The sequence below is a fragment of the Trifolium pratense genome, linkage group LG1 (assembly GCF_020283565.1).
Source record: "Trifolium pratense cultivar HEN17-A07 linkage group LG1, ARS_RC_1.1, whole genome shotgun sequence".
NCBI classification, from domain to species: domain Eukaryota; kingdom Viridiplantae; phylum Streptophyta; class Magnoliopsida; order Fabales; family Fabaceae; genus Trifolium; species Trifolium pratense.
The window spans coordinates 51,496,523-51,515,162 of NC_060059.1; the positions used below are offsets into that span (position 1 = coordinate 51,496,523).

The 18,640-nt window shown below is 32.0% G+C and overlaps 1 protein-coding gene and 1 pseudogene across 12 annotated transcripts; one reads left to right on the forward strand and one right to left on the reverse strand.

The window, feature by feature from the left end:
• Positions 1 to 395: 395 nt before the first annotated feature.
• LOC123903000 lies at positions 396 to 1,306 on the forward strand (annotated as a pseudogene).
• Positions 1,307 to 2,196: 890 nt separating this feature from the next.
• On the reverse strand, positions 2,197 to 7,523 carry LOC123917880 (BEL1-like homeodomain protein 1). Of its 12 annotated transcripts, none has more exons than XM_045969768.1 (8): positions 7,129 to 7,523; positions 6,827 to 6,933; positions 6,600 to 6,651; positions 6,041 to 6,151; positions 4,955 to 5,748; positions 3,981 to 4,354; positions 3,542 to 3,602; positions 2,197 to 3,455 (listed from the first exon to the last, which is right to left on the reverse strand). In XM_045969768.1, the coding sequence occupies exons 5-8, from the start codon at positions 5,696 to 5,698 to the stop codon at positions 2,682 to 2,684; spliced, it is 1,953 nt and encodes a 650-aa protein (XP_045825724.1). In that variant the 5' UTR covers positions 5,699 to 5,748; positions 6,041 to 6,151; positions 6,600 to 6,651; positions 6,827 to 6,933; positions 7,129 to 7,523; the 3' UTR covers positions 2,197 to 2,681. The 12 variants fall into 12 exon arrangements, with proteins under 12 accessions (XP_045825724.1, XP_045825761.1, XP_045825719.1 ...); XM_045969805.1 differs by having other exon boundaries at positions 6,041 to 6,112; positions 6,600 to 6,685; positions 7,129 to 7,522; XM_045969763.1 differs by having other exon boundaries at positions 6,600 to 6,685; positions 7,129 to 7,522.
• Between the last annotated feature and the right edge of the window lie 11,117 nt (positions 7,524 to 18,640).

Below are 18,640 nucleotides of genomic sequence, written 5' to 3' on the forward strand. Positions count from 1 at the left end.
TACCTTAAATAGATTACTAGAGTATCATTAGAGATTTATTTAAAGTGGTTTATCCTATCGTTAAGTTTGATGATTTATTGTAAGAATCAAATCTTATCACAAATCCTTATAATAGTGTATTGACAACAAATCCAACAAAAGAATGCTGCCAGCTTAGAAAATTACAAGGATACAAATAATTAAGATATAAAATGGAAACAATGTTTAACATCTAACATGTAAAAAAAAACGTGAGCACAATTGTATATCGTAGACATACATAAACTTTAAGATACACGAGTTTCAGGTATGGTTGGTGGAGCTTTAGTTGCTTCAACAAATAGAAGGCAATACGAGGGGAGGCGGGAGGGTGACAACATTCGTGTTGATCACATGTCTGGTGGCGGCCATTTCTGATGGTGAAATTCGTTCCTGGCGTTTACAAGCAAATGAAAGATGAATCTGGGGATGAGAGCCAATATTGTAAATTTGACAATGAGCTTCTTACACTGTTCCCGTCTTCCTTGTATCTTGCAGCACTAATAGCTTCTTTCTTTGCTTCCACGACTACAAGAATGTTTGGACGCAAGGCCTCAATGTTTGCCGGTGGCTTGTTTTTTCTTGTTGGTGCATTGCTAAATGGTTTTGCTGGGTTTTGGTGTAGGATATTGTAATCAGGTATATGAATTGATATCATTCTTCTGCATTAATGTTTTGATGCATACAATGTCATAAATATTTCAATACTAATTGCAATTAATTTTGTTTTTTTATTACTCCTAAACAGCATTTCCGGTGTATTTATCTGAAATGGCTCCAGCAAAGATTAGAGGCGCACTCAACATAGGCTTTCAAATGATGATCACAATTGGAATCCTAGGTGCAAACCTTATCAACTATTGGACTGCCAATCTTGATAGTGGATGGAGAGTTTCTTTGGGTATTGGAGCGGTTCCTGCAATCATGTTGTGTATAGGATCTTTTTTCTTAGGTGACACACCAAACTCTATGATTGAGAGGGGCCAAAAAGAAGGAGCTAAGAAAATGTTGCAAAATAATTATACACATACCACTTGTGCTAAGAAATTTTACAAGCATGACTAATATAAACGTTATAACCATTTGTTATAGATTGTTGTCGGAAGCATAATTGCTATCAAGTTTGGAGTTAGCGGAGAAGGCTCATTTACAAAAAATGAACCAAATTTTCTCTTGTTCTTTATATGTATGTATGTCGCGGCATTTGCCTGGTCATGGGGTCCGTTGGGATGGTTAGTGCCTAGTGAAATATGTCCTCTTGAGGTTCGGCCTGCAGGTTAAGCTACCAATGTTGCGGTGAACATGTTATTCACCTTTGCCATTGCTCAGATTTTTCTTACTATGCTTTGTCACTTGAAGTTTGGGCTTTTCTTCTTCTTTGCTGGATTTGTGCTCATCATGACAATTTGAAGTAACTCTTTCCAAAGGGATATCGGTATCCAATTGTTGTTGAATTTCTAAGGAGAACTTAGGTTCTACAAAGTTCTCTTGCAGTGGAAAGCTACTCTCATTTCCTCAAAATTACTTTGAATTCCAAACCCTTGCAGTGGATATTTAGTATGAATTTGTTGGAATGCATATAATAGGTGCATTATGATATAATCTATTTATATGAGATTAAAATTGGACTGCTTGATAAAGTTATAAGAGTTTGACTCTTAAATGACCACAAATAGAGATTCGTTATTCATCTCAATCGAATTCAATATGCATTAATTGGTGCGGCGAATGGAATCCTTATATTAGTGTGTATAAACACGCTTTGAACTTGTCTAAGTGCATTCGTCATCAACATCTTTGTGCAACTATTGTTGCAACATCTTCCCAACAACAAATTTTTAATCAGCACAATTTATTTTTAAAATCATGGTTGCAATTTTAACATCCATGCAACAACTATATGGTCATATTTTTCTAGATTATTTTATAATTTCAAAATTTGACTATCCTCACTTATGTTGTGGCAATTAATTTGGTTAACATTTTTTTTGTCAAGTAGCTTAATATCTAGAATTTCACTTCTTAAAATGAATAAGTGGGAATATCAAAGTTCGAACTTTGATCCCTGCATAATACATGCAATGTTTCTACCAACCGAATTATGCTCACGGGGACCGATTGATTTAACATTCTTCAATGGAGTATTTTCAAAAAAAAAGAATACCATAAAACATATACTTTTTCAATCAAAGATATATTGGTATCTTTACCAATTGAAACTTTATGATATAAACCCATCTATCCCATTACCAAAAGTTACAAAAATAATATACAACCTCAACCATATACTTTCAAATCCCTATGCTATCTAAGAACTCAAGTGGTTCTATGCAGGGTATAAACCTATACTATAATATTAAAATTCCTTCTTTCTTTATACACTACAATACTTCACTACTCCCAAAGTAATGATAGACATACCTAGGAGCGTCTGAACAAGATGATTCATGTCTCTTCAAGTTTAACTAGAGATCCTCAATTAGAATCTAGCCCTGGTAATGCAACAACATTAATCAATGTGGTCCTACCATACTCGAGAGATTAATCACAACCATTGTACGAAGAGGATGTCCCGTTTTTTTTTAAAAGTAAACACATAGATTTGAAGAAATCAAGAGAAAAACAGAATCAATGTTGTCACCATTTTCCCTTCAATGTCTTATTTAGGCCACAAAATCTGGCAATAATTGTGCAGCAAATCTTTTTGGATTCTGCATGTTCATACTCTCAAATGCAGCTGAAGAATCACCAAACTCATTTTGTTCACTAATGTCCAATCTTCTTCCTAGTTGAATGTTTTGGTTTGGCATAAAACTTTGATGTGTTCCTGATAATGTGTCACAATGAGGTAAACCAAGAGTGAGTGAAACACCATTGTTGTTACCTGAAAACCTTGGTGTGAATTGTTCAGCATCAAATCTACCGATTTCTTCCATCGGATATTGACCGAAACCGGCGATGAAATTAGTTTGATTTCCCATGAAACAATAACCATCTCTACTTTGTCTATCATCACCAAATTTCATTGAAATTTGTTCATTATTATTATTTGTCTCATTTGATTTCACATGATTTGGTGATTGAAGGATTTCATGGTTCCTTGTTCTCTTTGGACTTGCTTGTGTTATTCCATCAAGTTCTGTGAAGCTGAATCCGGAATTATTGTTTCTAACATTCACACCAATTGGTGAAGTTGATTGTGTTGAAACTGAAACTATAGGAATGTCTTGTTTCGAATTGAAACTTTTCGATTCTGTTTCTGAGGTTGGAACTTGTTGTGGAGTTGTTGATTTCATTGAAGTGTCTTCATCAATATGCTTGCTTGATTTGTTATCCTCAGAACCATTCATCTCTTGCTCCTTCATCTCTTCCGTGTACATTTCTTCCACCATTGGCTTCCAAAGTCGAACTCGAGCATTTATGAACCAATTTGAAACCTGTTAAAAAAATGTGTTAGAGAATGTGTTGCTAGCGCACTCTGTCTTTAACAAAAAACCCACACTATGTAGAAGTAAAAGCTTACCTGGCTCCTAGTAAGTCCTGTTTGTTTTGCCAGCATGTGTTTGTCTGAATCCTTTGGATAACTGAAACCAAATTCATGTTGTTTCAGCTCAAATTTGATAAAATGCCATAATAGTTTTCAATTTTGAAGTATTAATCGATCAGTGAACTCTCTGGTAAACATCTTATTTTGATAGGTAGCGGCACACCGCTGAGGTGGATAATTCTGATAAGTCACAAATAGTGATTAATATAGAAAAATTAATATACACTATTTTTTAACCTATCAGAATTGTCTACCTCAACGAATATACGAGTACATATCCAAATAAGAACAGAAAAAACCGATTCTTAAATTTGTGGTACTAAAATGACCGACTCTTACAATTTCAAGACTAAAATGTTGATTTACTATTTTAACCTTTTCTAATAGCTTCGAAAAAAGTTAAGCCAATACTTACGGATGAAGGAAGTGTTCGAAAAGCCAAGCACGAAGAACCGAAACAGATCTTTCAGGCAATCCTCTTTGAGGTCTCCAAGCATTATGATGCATCATTCCCAATTGTTGAATAGCTCTTTGTTGCCTTAAATGATGATCAACATATTTAAGTCTAGACCCTTCAATTTTGCCACCAAAGCTATCATCTTCTCCTAAGCTTTTATTTGCAGCTCTAATTTGGCCAGTAATAGCATCTTTTAAACACCTAAATTGCTTTGAAATTGTTTGTAATGCAAGTGCAGTGTAAGTTCTTGCTGAGCCAATTCCTGCAACTTGTTCAAATGAGGATATCACCATTTGCATCTGGTTGTGATATTGTCTGTACCTTTGTTCCACCTTTAAACCAAAATAATCAACAAAATCACATTAATTAATTAATTACAAATCAAGATATAATTAGTGGTACATTAATTTTTTGTGACAAAAATTAGTGTTGCTACAAAAAATATGCTTCCTCTGTTTTATTTAGTGTTGAATTAAATGTTATTTACACTAACTAACTAAAGTAATCACTAATTGTTTTTTAGTAAATTGTATATCCTTTTTCTCTATAATATGATTGACTATTTAATAATTGATTGTAAATATTTCTGGCTGCACTAAATAATTATTTTTTGTTTTCCACATATATTCTCTGTAGGAGTTAGTTCTCTTTAGATAGTTGTGACACTAAATGTGAACATCTCTCTTCGCTTAGATAGAAAATTTCTCGATTATTTTATGATAATTTCTTTTATCTAGTGTAGTGGTTAGAATTTTAATTTTTAAGATGAAAAAGTGACAACTTGATAAGTACTAAGTTAACATTCGTCCCTATATATTACCTGCAATGTGCAGCTATGCATCACAGGGTCTATTTTACAATAAATTTAATTAAGTTAAAAATTATGATTGAGTGAATTTTACCATAAAAATTTTCATTAACAAAAAAATTACCTCATCAAGCATGTTAATTAACTTTGCCTTCTTCATCTGAACTTCTTGTCTCTCTGTAGTTGATAATTCAGAGCTACGTTTTCCACTTCCATCACCACCAACAGAACCACCATCACCACTAACAGCAGTTGAAGATTCTCCAACAACCTTATTTTTCTCAAAACTTTTCTTAACACTTTCAACCTTAATTCCACCATTAACATTAACAACCTCATCAAGTAATTCTTGTGTAGCTTTCAAATACTTAGAACTTAACAACACACTCTGAATCCCTGAAACACCGTTGTTTGAAGCAGAGGAACACGACCCACCAGCCGAAACTCGTGCATCCTCGCCCGAACCTTGTGCGTGTAAGCTTAAAGACAGCCCCTGTGTAGCGCGTGTAGCCTCACGCGCCGCCGAATTTGGGTCAGCAGCGTTCCACAAATTGTACTGCATGCGCGGTGGGAACCCATGCAAGGCGGAGATGTCGTGATGAGCTTGTACTGATTGTTCTGCCGAGAGCGGGACCCCAACAAATTGTGGTGGCGCGTGAGATAGATTATGTTGTTGTTGGATTGAGGTGTTGCCGTTGCCGGCTAGTGTGGCTGCTGAATTTAGAAATACAAGGTTTCCGGCATGTGGCGGCGGTTGCGGCGTGTCGGAGTAATTGATGTAGCCTGATGGGTTCATGAATATGAGTGTTTGTAGGCCATCAGCAGAACCACCTTGAATTTCTGAATTATTATGAAAATAAGTTGCCATTTTTTTTTTTTTTGCCTTTTTTTCTTTTTCTTTTGCTTTGTTACTTCACTCTGAAAAAAACTAACACATAGTTAGTATTTGGTTTAATTTTCTAAATTCATAATCACATCTTAGATAAAAAAAAATTGTAAATTGTCCCACAAGGATAATTTAGTAGCTACTAAAAATATTATTAGAAAAGTCGGAGTTCGAATTCCAATTTATATATAATATTGAAAAAAAAAAAAGGGAAAATGTAAATTTATTTCAATAAAAAAAAGTGTAATTAATTAAGCAATATTATAAATAGATATTAAAAAAAAAACACTAAAAAACACTATGTGGTAGTTGTTGTACTTGTACCTTTCAGCTTTGTGAATCTGGTTGGTGTGTAAGTTGTGGATCAACCTTCCATCAAAATCTCAATAATTGAAGCTGATTTTATTGTTGCAACACAAGAGTATTAATTAATTCCTAGTAAAGAAGAAAATGAATCAATGAATTTTACAAAGTAGATCAATATTGAATTTTTTTTCACAAAAAAATAAAATAATATTTAACATAGTACTTAATATTGAATTATGAGATAAATTTATTAATTTCAATTTTCCAAATTAAGCTATAGATGAAATTTTTTTCTTCTTTGTTAAAATTCTTTTAACCACAAAGGTGGACTCTATAGAGACTTTAAAAAGGAAATGAATGATGAGAAAACACATGGAAGCTTTTTACAAAGGGAAGTGATTTTTTTTTATTGGTACAAAAAGGGAAGAGACTTCACAAGAGTGAAGACAAGTACAAAAGAGTGAAAGAAGAAGAGAAAAAAGGGTAAAAAAATAACAAGTTTATTTTTATTTTTTTTATAATAAGAATTAAAGAAGCATAAGAAGAAGAAATTTCTTTATCTATGTTAGTATAGTACCTGCAGATTGTGATGTGAATTGAAGTGTACACGTGGTTCTTTATCTCAATCTCTGCACACAATTTCCAATTACAATGACACAAAACCTATGAGAAAATGAAAAACAGAATTTTTGTTTTCAGACATAGACACAAAAACACACACACATAAAAAAGTTTCACCAACCAAAACAAGAGTAAGTAAACATCATATATAAATATAGAAACATAAAATTAAATTAAACCCACCTTGTTAAATATATAGTATGATCTATATATCTATGTCTGAAATTCTATCACTTTCTTCTTTCAACATGCAAAGAGGAAACTATGCTCTGTACTCAATTCCACCTCAACTGAAAATTTGAATAGAAAGAGTTAAAAAGATACCCATTTTTTTTCATCTCATTATCCATTCATTTATAGACTAAAAATTAAATCTTTTTCACATTTGAAATTCTGGGTATGTGTTGAAATTTTGTGAAAATGAAATGAAATATATTCATGTATTACATCTTTATCTTTATGTGAATTTTTTCGAAGAGAAGTACCTTGTGAATAGATCAAAACATGCGAAAGATAGATAGACAGACAGATAGATAAAATTTCTTTCGATTTTGATTTGACTCTCTCTTTTCAAATCATGTGATTCAATCAAGAAACAACCCCCTTATGATCAACATGATAGTACTTTTTTTTGGGGGGGGAGAGAGAGGGAAAAAAGAAAGAGAGAAAAAGAGAGAGATGAAGAAGAAAAAACTATAGTCTATGCTAAGAAAAATATTATATACATATTTATATATGAAAAATGTGAAAATGTAAATGTGGTGTGTAAGAAGTCATAAGCAGCTGAAAAACGAGGAAACGTCTTCTTCTACAAAGCTTAATTAAATAATTGTTTTTTTTAATAATAAAGAAGTAAAAAAGATGATGATGAATAATGAGAGGGTGGAGGAATCCTATTGCTCAATTCACATTAAATATCTTCTTGTCGTTTTCATAATTTCCAATTTTATTTTCTAATTTCAACTTATTTGTGTATTTTTTGTGGTTGGATGCCCCGGTTTGAAGATAAAGCAATTAAATTGCTAAGGAAAACAGAACCAACTACCATAACACCAACTTTAATGCTTTCAAAGATAAAAATATATCTATTTTTGTCTATATTATTTTTCTAGAAATACTTATATGAAATTATTATTTTTCTTACACTTATATGTTTATATTTAAATTTACCATATTTTTACTATGAATATGTAAATTTAGCATATTGTAGAAGTGACATTGCAAAAAAGAAAAAGGAAGGGATTAGAAAAGCAATGGGTCCCATTTAAGTGCATGTATGATGGGTATACAAAATTATGACCCTTCAAAAAAAGTGGTCCCAATATTTTGCTTTTATGAATTAGACATATATAATCAATAAAATTTGTAATTGTTTCCCACTAATTATTTTGCTTATTTTGTGTATATCTTGTTTTATTATATAATTTTTTATTAATTAATTTTCACGTTTTCTTACCATAAAAGAGATCTCCTTATTTCAAAAAAAAAAAATTCCTAAACAATCTTTGATGACAGCTAAAGGATCACTAATAAGATGTACAAAATTAAATGGAATAATAACGATAGAGTAATTCAAAAATTTCTTCTTAAAATATTATTAAAAAGAATATTAATTGGACAAAGAATGAAAAGAACAAATAAACAATAGTAATAACTCTTTCAAGTATATAGTGAGGTAATCCCATCATTTGAATGGAAAGACAAAGAATAATCATATTAATCAATTTAATTTAATTATACAAAACAAAGGGTAATTTTAACATCTCATAAAAAGCTAGCTCTCAATCACCATCAGTGACTATTATTGTGTAAGAATGAGCAGTGACAGATTTTAGGCCTGTGTGATGTTAATAGGACTAACTCTTTTTGAAGTTAGGGACATTCATTTCATGTAGCTTCAATTATCCACAAAGAAGAAAAAAAACATTGGTACTGTGGTAGGTGCTATTAATTTATACTATATAGAGTTAATTCTATGAATGCCCTTTTGTAATAAAAAACTGTCATTCTCCTATAGATCAATGTCAATAAAATATTTATTTCATAGTTTTATGTTTCTCTCTTATTTTTTCACAAAAACTTATAAGAACTTTTTTGTTCTCACAACAACAACTAGACATTAACAAATTGGTTTTTCATACATAGTAAGATTCGCTATAGTAAAATAATACAATTTTAATCTTGGTCATTGATTACTGACTAAATCACATATCAGATTCGACGGTCTAAAATTAATACTGTGTGAAATTGTGGAAAGTTTTACTGCAGCAAATCTCATTTGCATGGTATATAATATATAATGGAAATTGGATGTCCATAAAAAAAATAGTGGAAATTGGATTTAACAAGGACACATGTAAAAATGAAAGCAAAAGAGTGTGTAGATTAATGTGGAGTATTACTTATGAATGAATATTCATGTGTCAGAAGGATATATAGTTTTCAATGTGTACTTGGATGTACAAAAATGATGAAGAATCTTTATTGAGTAACTGAACAGAGCAAGAGATGTGCATGTTGTTCTTTTCTTTCTCTTTTCTTCATTACTATTAAACTAAAAAAGATAAAGGTAATGGCTTATTTTATTTGTCATAGAAGATTTCACAAAGCCGACATGTTTTCTAATATTATTAATATATAATTTTATATTAACCACAATATGTACAAAATTTATATCTTGCTAATCATATTGAATCTCTATGTATTATATTATGTTGTATTATTTAGAAAAACAATTTCTGATACCATATCTCCACACTATTTATGAACATTGATATTAAGAGAAAAACCTAGCAAACGAGAGAAAAAAAATTAACAATTTAAAATCTAAAAATCGTATAAATATATCTAGTCTAAGTCAAAACATCATTTCTCTTAATATATATTATATGGTTATTAGGTCTGGCTTAAGAGGACTTTGTAAATATTGTAAATCTTAAGTAGCGAGTTCGAAATTTACTCGTAAGACGAATATATTATGCTCCATAAGCTAAGTGCATCTTGTTGTGAATTCGGATTGAATCATACCAATAATCTTGATGTATGGAGCAAATTGAATAAACAATCAAAACGTGGAAATAGCAATAATAATCACGAACAAAAGATAAGCAATAAAACTGTAAAGAACACGAAGCAATTGTTTACTCAGTTCAGTCAAAACCGACCTACTCTGGGGGAAAGAGTCACTCTCCGTTCCACTATCAATGAAAAGCTTGATTACAACGAGATTTAATACAAAAGAATTGCAAAAATTAGACTTCAACCCTAATTCTACGCTTTTTCCCAAATCTCTTCCCGTGACCAAGAGATTTCAATGATAATTAGTGATTACAAGATGAAAGAATCAACACCCAAAACCTAGAGATGAACAAAGAGTAACCCTCTTAACCCTAGCCGCCGTTTTGGTGAAAGAAACCCTCAAAACTTGTTGTCAAAAAACAGAAAACGTGACCCTTTAAATATCCTGCAGCAATTTTCGCCTGAGGCACCAATTTTCACGCCTGGTGCGAAATTTTCGCCTGAGGCACCAGTTTTTTCGCCTAAGGCACGAAAACAGAGTGTCAGCTCCATTTCTACTGAAATTTCACCCGGGCACCAAAACAGCAGTTTTTGCTGTTTTTCCACGTTTTCAAGGCAATTCCCAACCTATATCCTATTATTCTTGGTTTTGCATCAATTTTTTCATGAGAGACATTAAAAAAAAAATAGGAAGTGTTTTTTTTTCTTGGTACAAAAAAGGAAATGTTAATCAAGGGGAAAAAGTAAAATTGCAAAAACAACAGATAATTTTTTGTTGTTGAAAATCATGTAAATGGATTTGGTGCATCACGTAGTTACTCACCTGTACTGTCCAATCTGAAATTGATGAATAGGAGAGTTTTTAGATAATTTTAACCGTTTGATTATTGATCAACGGCTCCGATCAACTACTGTAGAAAATTGTGAAAAATATTACTGTAGAGAATGCAAGTCCGAAAATTATGTACAATAAGAATAGAGCTAAAGGAAAGAGAAGATTGAAATTCCTCCGTTTGGATTAAGCAATCACTTATGCTGCACAATTGGATGCATGTCCCTAAGCATATAATTCACAAAAGTAAAAAAACCATTATAGAATCCAAGAATCAAAATAAGGTGGAGGTTATCATCATGATGATTGTGACATGAAATTCAACTACTACTTTGGTTAACATATCATACTTAATTCCTAGCTAGAGAAACAATATTAGAAAGTATGATATTATACTAGTATTAAATCAACTAATTAACTACTATAGATTATGAAATCTCTCTAATTTAAGTCATAATCAGGTCTATGAATATTTAACCCAAAGTTTTTATCATAACAATGGACTTATATAAAATTGAGCCAATAAATTGCAAAAATCCGTACTATTGTCCCCTATATATGTGGATTTGGATTCTGTTGATTTTTAAGCAACCAAATATATTATATAGTTTCAAGTATCACATCATAATAATCCCAAAGGGTCACTGACACCTTGTGATACTGAACCATTCATGATTCATATATACAATATAAAATTAATTAAAGGGTGCTTTGTATGGGGTATGGTCCCTTATTGTGTGCTCTATCTGTTTCAATATTGTTATCATAGGATTATTTGTCCTATTCTTTCCTTATTCCAATTTATTTCCTGATCAAGAAAATGACTTGAAAAGAATAAACAATAGTGGAAATAAAATGTCTAAAATTATTTGCTTAAACAATTTGATGTTGTTAGAATGTCAAAAAGAGGACAAGAAAAAGATTGGCAAGGCAAAATTTGATGTGAGGAAATAGTACAAAGAGGCATCACTCACATACCAATCATCAAAACTATGATCTAGTTGTTGGTTGTATTGCATCATAATTATCTGAAAGGAAAAAAAAATAAGAATTTTTTAATTTTTTTTGGCAAATTTGGTCTCTAAAATGTAACTGTTTTAATAACTACTAAAAACATATTCAAGGACTTAAACGACTAATGAAAGAGACATATGTCGATCTATTTGTAATTTTAATACATTATGAGAATAATATAACAACGAATTAACCGTGGACAAATATGGTGGTTTGTCCTTTTCTTTCTCTTTTTTTCTAGAATTTTGTAAATGCCCAATACGATGTAAGTAAAATTAATTATAATTTATAATTTAATTTTACTTTAACATAATTAAACATAAAAAAAATCATAACATCAATTTGGTGAATTTTTTATAATTACATTAGAGTGGAATTCATTAAAAATGTTTGAAATCTCATTTTCTAGTGGTTTGGTTTGGTCCCCACACTTTTTTTTATATACTTTTTGTTTTGAATTAGGCCAAAGTTCATGCTCACTACACCAACTCCATCCTGAATTATAAAGACCAATACAATTAGGGGTGGCAAAGTGGGCATGCCCGCCCCGTTTAAGTCCGTCCAAAAGCAGGGCGGGGCAACTTAGGCGTTCGGGTTCAACAACTCAAGTCCGCCTGTTTATTGGCGAGTTGACGGGTTGGCGGGCCGGCCCGCCAAATACTTTTTTTTAATAGTTTGAATTATAAATTCACAATTCTTACCTCCTAGTTGATGTTAAAATAAAATACTAGCAAATTGCATTGAGAGAAGATTGTGAAGTTAAGCAGGTTGAATTATAACTTCACAATTTCTTAAAATTCTTACCTCCTATTTTTAAACTAACAGAAAATAGGGATAATTAAGAGTTGAGAGAAGATTACAGCAAAGAATAGAGATAATTAAACTAACAGAAACATTAATTAAGTTAATAAGTAATTCCTTACCATTACCGTTAATTAAACTAACACTTACAATTACTCTTAATTAAACTAACAGAAACATCAACTAAGTTAATAAATAATTCATTACGATATAAGATAAAAGGATAAATACTAGCATAAAGGGAGCACGACGGCGGATGAAATGAATGAATGAAATAAACAACCCTAATTTTGGCAGGAAAAAGAAACGTGAAGTTTTATATAAGAGAAAAATATTACTGGATTGAAATTTGGGCTCCTCATTCTAAGCCCAATTTTCAGTAAAAGTAAAAAAATATAAAAAATTAAAAAGCCTGCGGGCTAACCCACCCCGCCCCACCTCGCCCCGTTTTTTAGGCGGGTTAGGCGGGGGCGGGCCACCTTAAGGTAGCGAGCCGAAAATCTCAGCCCGGCCCGCCAAAAATGGTGGGTTAAACGGGTCGGCCCGGCGGACCTGGCCCGTTTTGCCACCCCTAAATACAATAGAAGGCTCAACAGACTCATTCCTAGAACCCTCCATCTTGAGACCTACAATAACTTGTCTCGAATTCCTAAAGAATCATAACAACTCTATGGCATTTAAGAGCACCAACGCACAATATTGAAGGAGCGCCGTGTCATAACCGCCGCCCTTCAATCTCTAACATCTACAACACCTCCTCTATAAATGGTTTCTCCCTTAACATTTTAAGGTATGCAATTCTAATGTTAAAATTTCTCATTCGACGTTTACCAATTAACTTGAATGCCAAAATATTTACAGAAACACTCCTATCAACTTTAACCTCAACAATTTATTTTTCGATGTTGGCCACAATTTCTGTGTTATGGCAAGTGTGAGGTAAACCTTAAGATTTTGGGTAAAAGTGTAGTGCTTAACTCACTTATATAATTGCTTAAACGCAATAAGGATGGCCACCTGGCTGCCCGCTCGTAACCCAACAATGGTATCATAGTCGATGGTTCGACGAAGGGTTCGACCAACTCCTTGTATAGAAATTCTTCCTAACAAATATGGTCAAGCGGCTTGTGCCATTGAGTGTAACGTCAACGGCGGTGCAAGTGCATAGATGAAAAAGTTTTCGCTTGAGCGGGAGTATAAAAAATTGAATGACTTACACTTGAGGGGAAAATTGTTGTGACAAGTGTGAGGTGAGTTAAGTCTCACATTACTTAGAAAAGTGAAGGTTTGAACACCTTATAAGTGGGTGGACCCATAAACTTAATGCTTTAAGGTTTTTGGTAAAACAGTGGTGTCCAAATTTACTTGTATGATTGTCCCTAATTAAGCTCAATGTGGATGATCCCCCAACTATCTCCATGTGACCCAACATTCAAATCATTTCATATCACTTTTTTATTTTTATTAAATGAACTCTTAGATGTGCTGCAAATAATTGTGATGGTGTGTGGTGTGAGATGATGCTTTAGAACCATTCTTTGAAATATATATTAAAAAAAATGTCCTAGAAAATTCCAAGGTACTAAAGTAATCACCAATGAATAAATATGGATATTACTTGTTAAAAAAAAAATATATTTACATTTGAAAAAGTAATTAAAAGAGAGGCGCTAAAATTGAATTTAAAATTCCCACGCTTGATGAAAAATATTTCAGAAATTAAATTAAATTAAATTTGCTACAACTTGCTTGGGGTAATAGAATAGTTATGTTGTGTGCCATAAATTTGTTGACTGGGCGTGCTCAGTGTGTGTGACACATTACACATACATACAAGGGTATTTTTAAGGAGAGGCCCCATCTAGCTACCAAACAAAAGAGAAAGAGTTGAGGGTGTTTCGTGGTGGAGGAATACCCTACTCAAGACGCAACTATTATTATTGGGTTTTGCTCATCTCATGACTTTAAGACTCGGCTAAAGGAGTAAAAACCAAAAAGTAATGTTTTAATTATTTGAAGTGTGTTGTTTAGTGTTTATTGGTTAATGGTCTCGAGTGGATCGAAGAGGTTGTCGAGTTAAATAAGTAAGTTGAACAACACATCTTTATTTTAAAAGTGAAAATTTAGAGCGGTATCTACAAGTACTCCTACATTCAAAGCAGTATGATAATGAGCAAAGGCGTCTACACCACATTTGCAACATGTGCTATGGCCTAAGGCCTCATAAAAATAGGGGCCTCTAAAAAAAATTATAGGGTAGTAGTATTAGTAAATAAGAGGTATAAAATTAGGAATTGTAGGCATTCAAATGAAAAATTGCGGAGTCTAGATATTTAAGATTCTCTTTATTCTAAAATGATGGATTTATTATTAGTTACAAAATATCCTAAAAGAGATTTTTCTATCGTGAATAAATTTTTTAGACGTTTTATAATTAATTGCTACACTATAGTTTTATCAAATGGATAGGTGTGTAATAGAAATTGTCCTATTTATCAAACTTTTTTTATATCAGTGAAAAAATGATTATTTTTTGGTGTTATTGATAGATTATTTATAATTTAAATCGATGATAATTCTTTTGATTTTTTTTTTGGCATTTTTTCTTTTATTAGTGCCTATTTTTAATAATGCACAAGGTCTCCAAAGAGTCGGAGCGCCCCCTGATAATGAATAAAGAGATAATGGGATAGAAAATGTGTACTCTTTATTGAGTGATGGAGAATCTATTTGTAGAGAAGCAAAATATTATGGGACGTCTTTGCTGTACACACATAAGATGTGATGCATAAACTAGTATTTACAGTTATGTCTGTAGAAGTTGATGATACCAAGAAAAGAACAAATCCATATGATCACTAGATTGATTTCCAAGAAGTAGAAGATCAAGAGTTTGATGACTCCTAAATTACTCCTAAACTTCATGATATTCAATAAAAAATTGTCCCTTGCATACAACCTGTTGAAGTGACAAACCATATGAATGAGGATATGCAAAGAGATGTTGACTTAATTATAAGCTTGGGCTAACCAAGCAAAGGGAAACATACCAACAAAGAGCGCTAGTGTCAATTATAACACTTGATCCAAGGTTGTTGTCTCGCTTTAACCTTCTTTAAAACTCTCTAGTAATACAACAACTACCTATCGGGGAAAAATCAATTGGAGCCAATTAAAGTAAGAGATCGATAATCAGAAATTGGCTCACTCGAGAAGAGCAAAAGGAAATGGACAATCAACAAACCAAACCCCGAGTTGATCCTTCAATTGGGGCCTTCCCTTCACCACCCTCGTGTTCCCCCGATTAATCCCACAAATCGTAATTGGACCAAACACGGGAGATACAGATTCCACCTCCCAGTCGTAGTAAGTACAATTACCAGGAGACTTTCCAAAAACTCACATTCATATACAAAGAAAATTTTATTATATCTATCAGTTGTTCAACGGTCACAGTCTGTCTGAAATAATCAAATAATTTTAAGACTTCCAAATAAACCACGAAACTCAATGTCACACCAAACCAAATCAAGCCTAACATTGTAATTGTTTAATTGAATATTATAAAGTCAATCTCATATGGTATTTTTAGTAGTAAAAACTTAACAGGTGTTTAGTTCAAATCCTTTCAATGATGCAAAATGGTTATTAGGCCAACTGTTATTTGAAAAATTGTAAAATATGAAGTTCTTTTTATAGGTTCTTTTATTTAATGTAATGTTATTCGAGAATTAAGCTAATCATACTAATTTGTAGGGGTGTACATGGGTCGGGCAAATCCGGTTGACCCGGTCAAACCCACCCAATCCAACCCAAAAAAGTGGGTTGGGTCGGGCAAGTGGGTGGGTATGGATTTCAAAAATGAAAAACCCATAAAAAAGTTGGGTTACGGGTAAAACCGGACCCAACCCAAAAAACTCACTTACCCACTAGTGCTATGTTTTTTGAAATATTTTTTATGAAAATACTAAAGATTTTTCCATTTGATCATTAAATATTTTTTATATTGAAAATAAGTTATACTATTTTTTAAGAAAATAGAAAGATTGAATAATTTTTATAAACAAATATGATAATTTATCGCACTATTTAAAAAATAAAAAGAAAAACTTGAATAATTTTCATGAATATATATTATAATTCATCATTTAGTCATTTGATATTAAAAAAAGCAAAAAAAAATTATTTTGGTAGCAAACTATCTAACCCGTAAATTAGTGGGTTTACACGAAAAATATGTGATTATTTTTTATAGTGAAAAAAGTTACACTATTTTTCAAGAAAATAATATGGTTCAGTTATTTTTATGAAAAAATAGGATGATTCGACATTTAAATATTTAATATAAAAAAATAGAAAAATAATTTGGGTAACCCACTACCCAACCCAATCCAACCCGGAAATTAGTGGATTTACCCAACCCGGCCCAATGTTATAACGGGTGGTTATTTTCCTCGACCCAATCCGGAGTATCCTATGTGGTTCGGGTTTTGGTTTTGGTCAAACCCAACCCAATCCGGCCCACGTACACCCCTACTAATTTGATTCAAATGTTAATTAAACTAATATTGGATCCCAAGTGGATTTTTACAAAAGAACCCCAATATTGCCCACAAAAGTACCAGGACCACCACCATACATCCCCACTCCTATAGTGCCGCCACCAAGTTTTTCTTTTACACCCACATGTGAAGAAGAATTTAATGTGCCTACATCACCACGTAACTACACTAAAATACACACATCTTAATTTTCATGTGGATATACCAGTATATTTATTGAGGTGGATAATTCTGATTGGTTTATCAATAGTATTTATTGATGTTTCTATATTAATATTATTTGTGGATCAATCACAAACCGTGCACCGATACATATCCGTATAATATGTGTATCGTAGTGTTCACCATCTCAGATACCCATGTAGAATCCTCAAACTAAAGCTTAGTTATATCCAAATGGTTAAAACTCAATTTTGAAGATTACAAGGTCAGCCATGGATGAGGTCATAAATAAATATCTACAGATTTTATTCAATTGTAAGATTATATAAGGTCAGCCATTTAAAATAATATAATTTTTAATCATAAAAATAATAGCTTTAAAACTAAAACTAAATTTGTTTGGTAAATTTTTTTTTTTTTTTAAAGTTTAAAAGTTTTTTTTTTTATTATTATAAAAAGGTTCAAAGATATGTTTGATAATATATTATAATTTTTCTTAAAATATAAAAGCTGTTTTTTTTTTCTTACTAGAACTTTTAAAAATTGTTGTTTGGCCTAACTTCTTACTTCTAAGGAAAAAAAGTTAGGTCAAACGGTGCCTAATTATTGAAAAATTAGTGATTAAAAAGAGCTAAATTTTCTAGATAAATTTGCAAGTTGGATAATTAAAGTATCACATCATAATCTTCGAAAATAAAACTTAATAAAAAGACTAATTTAATTTACACTTTAAAATTTTATTTATATATTTACCAATTCACCAAAATTAATAATTATTTTCGAACAATTTTTATAATTTTGAGAATAAATTTTATTTATGATCACATTATATGAAGTATATATATGTGTGTGTATATTTCTATTTTTGTCCCTGGCCTTGTACTTCTTAAAAAGTGAGCAACTATAGTGTTAATTCTGCCTACTTCAATTCATGGCCTTTTACGGACAGAGATATCATTTTCACTGCATATGTTCCCTTGTATCGTAGAGTCAAAAGATATTGATAGATACAGATAGCAATACATATGTCAAGTTCATTGAATTACTGTTACATCATTTTTTTTGTCATATGCATTTTGTTTCCTTAAAATTCTCTCATTGGTTTGTCTGTCCTTTGGAATTAATTACCTGTCTTATTTTTTTTATTTTTTTTGTCAATCCAATTATAACATAACACAATATATAGTAACATTCTATCACATACATGCCAATGTCTCACGACCAATGTCACATATTTAAGGAGTGGAAAATCAATCAATATAAGTATGAGGAGCGAAATTGAGCATACCGTGGGACAATAGGTCATTTGATGATTTGGTCCGCAAAAGCTTGGTAGCTGAGACAAGCATCATGTAAATTAATACAGACAGAGGCTTTGCACAAAATATGCAAGTGCACAGACAAGCCGGACCGTAGATCCGCCCATGCACGGGAAATGCATGAAAGGAACCGAATTGTCAATGATCTTTGCACCCTTCTGACATTCAACGATTTTTCGTGAGGGATTTACTGAGTTTCATGAGGGATTCGACGAGTTTAGAGTTCGTGAGGGATTCAACTAGTTACTGGATTCAACAAAGCCTTGGATTTAATCGAATTGAGTTGAAG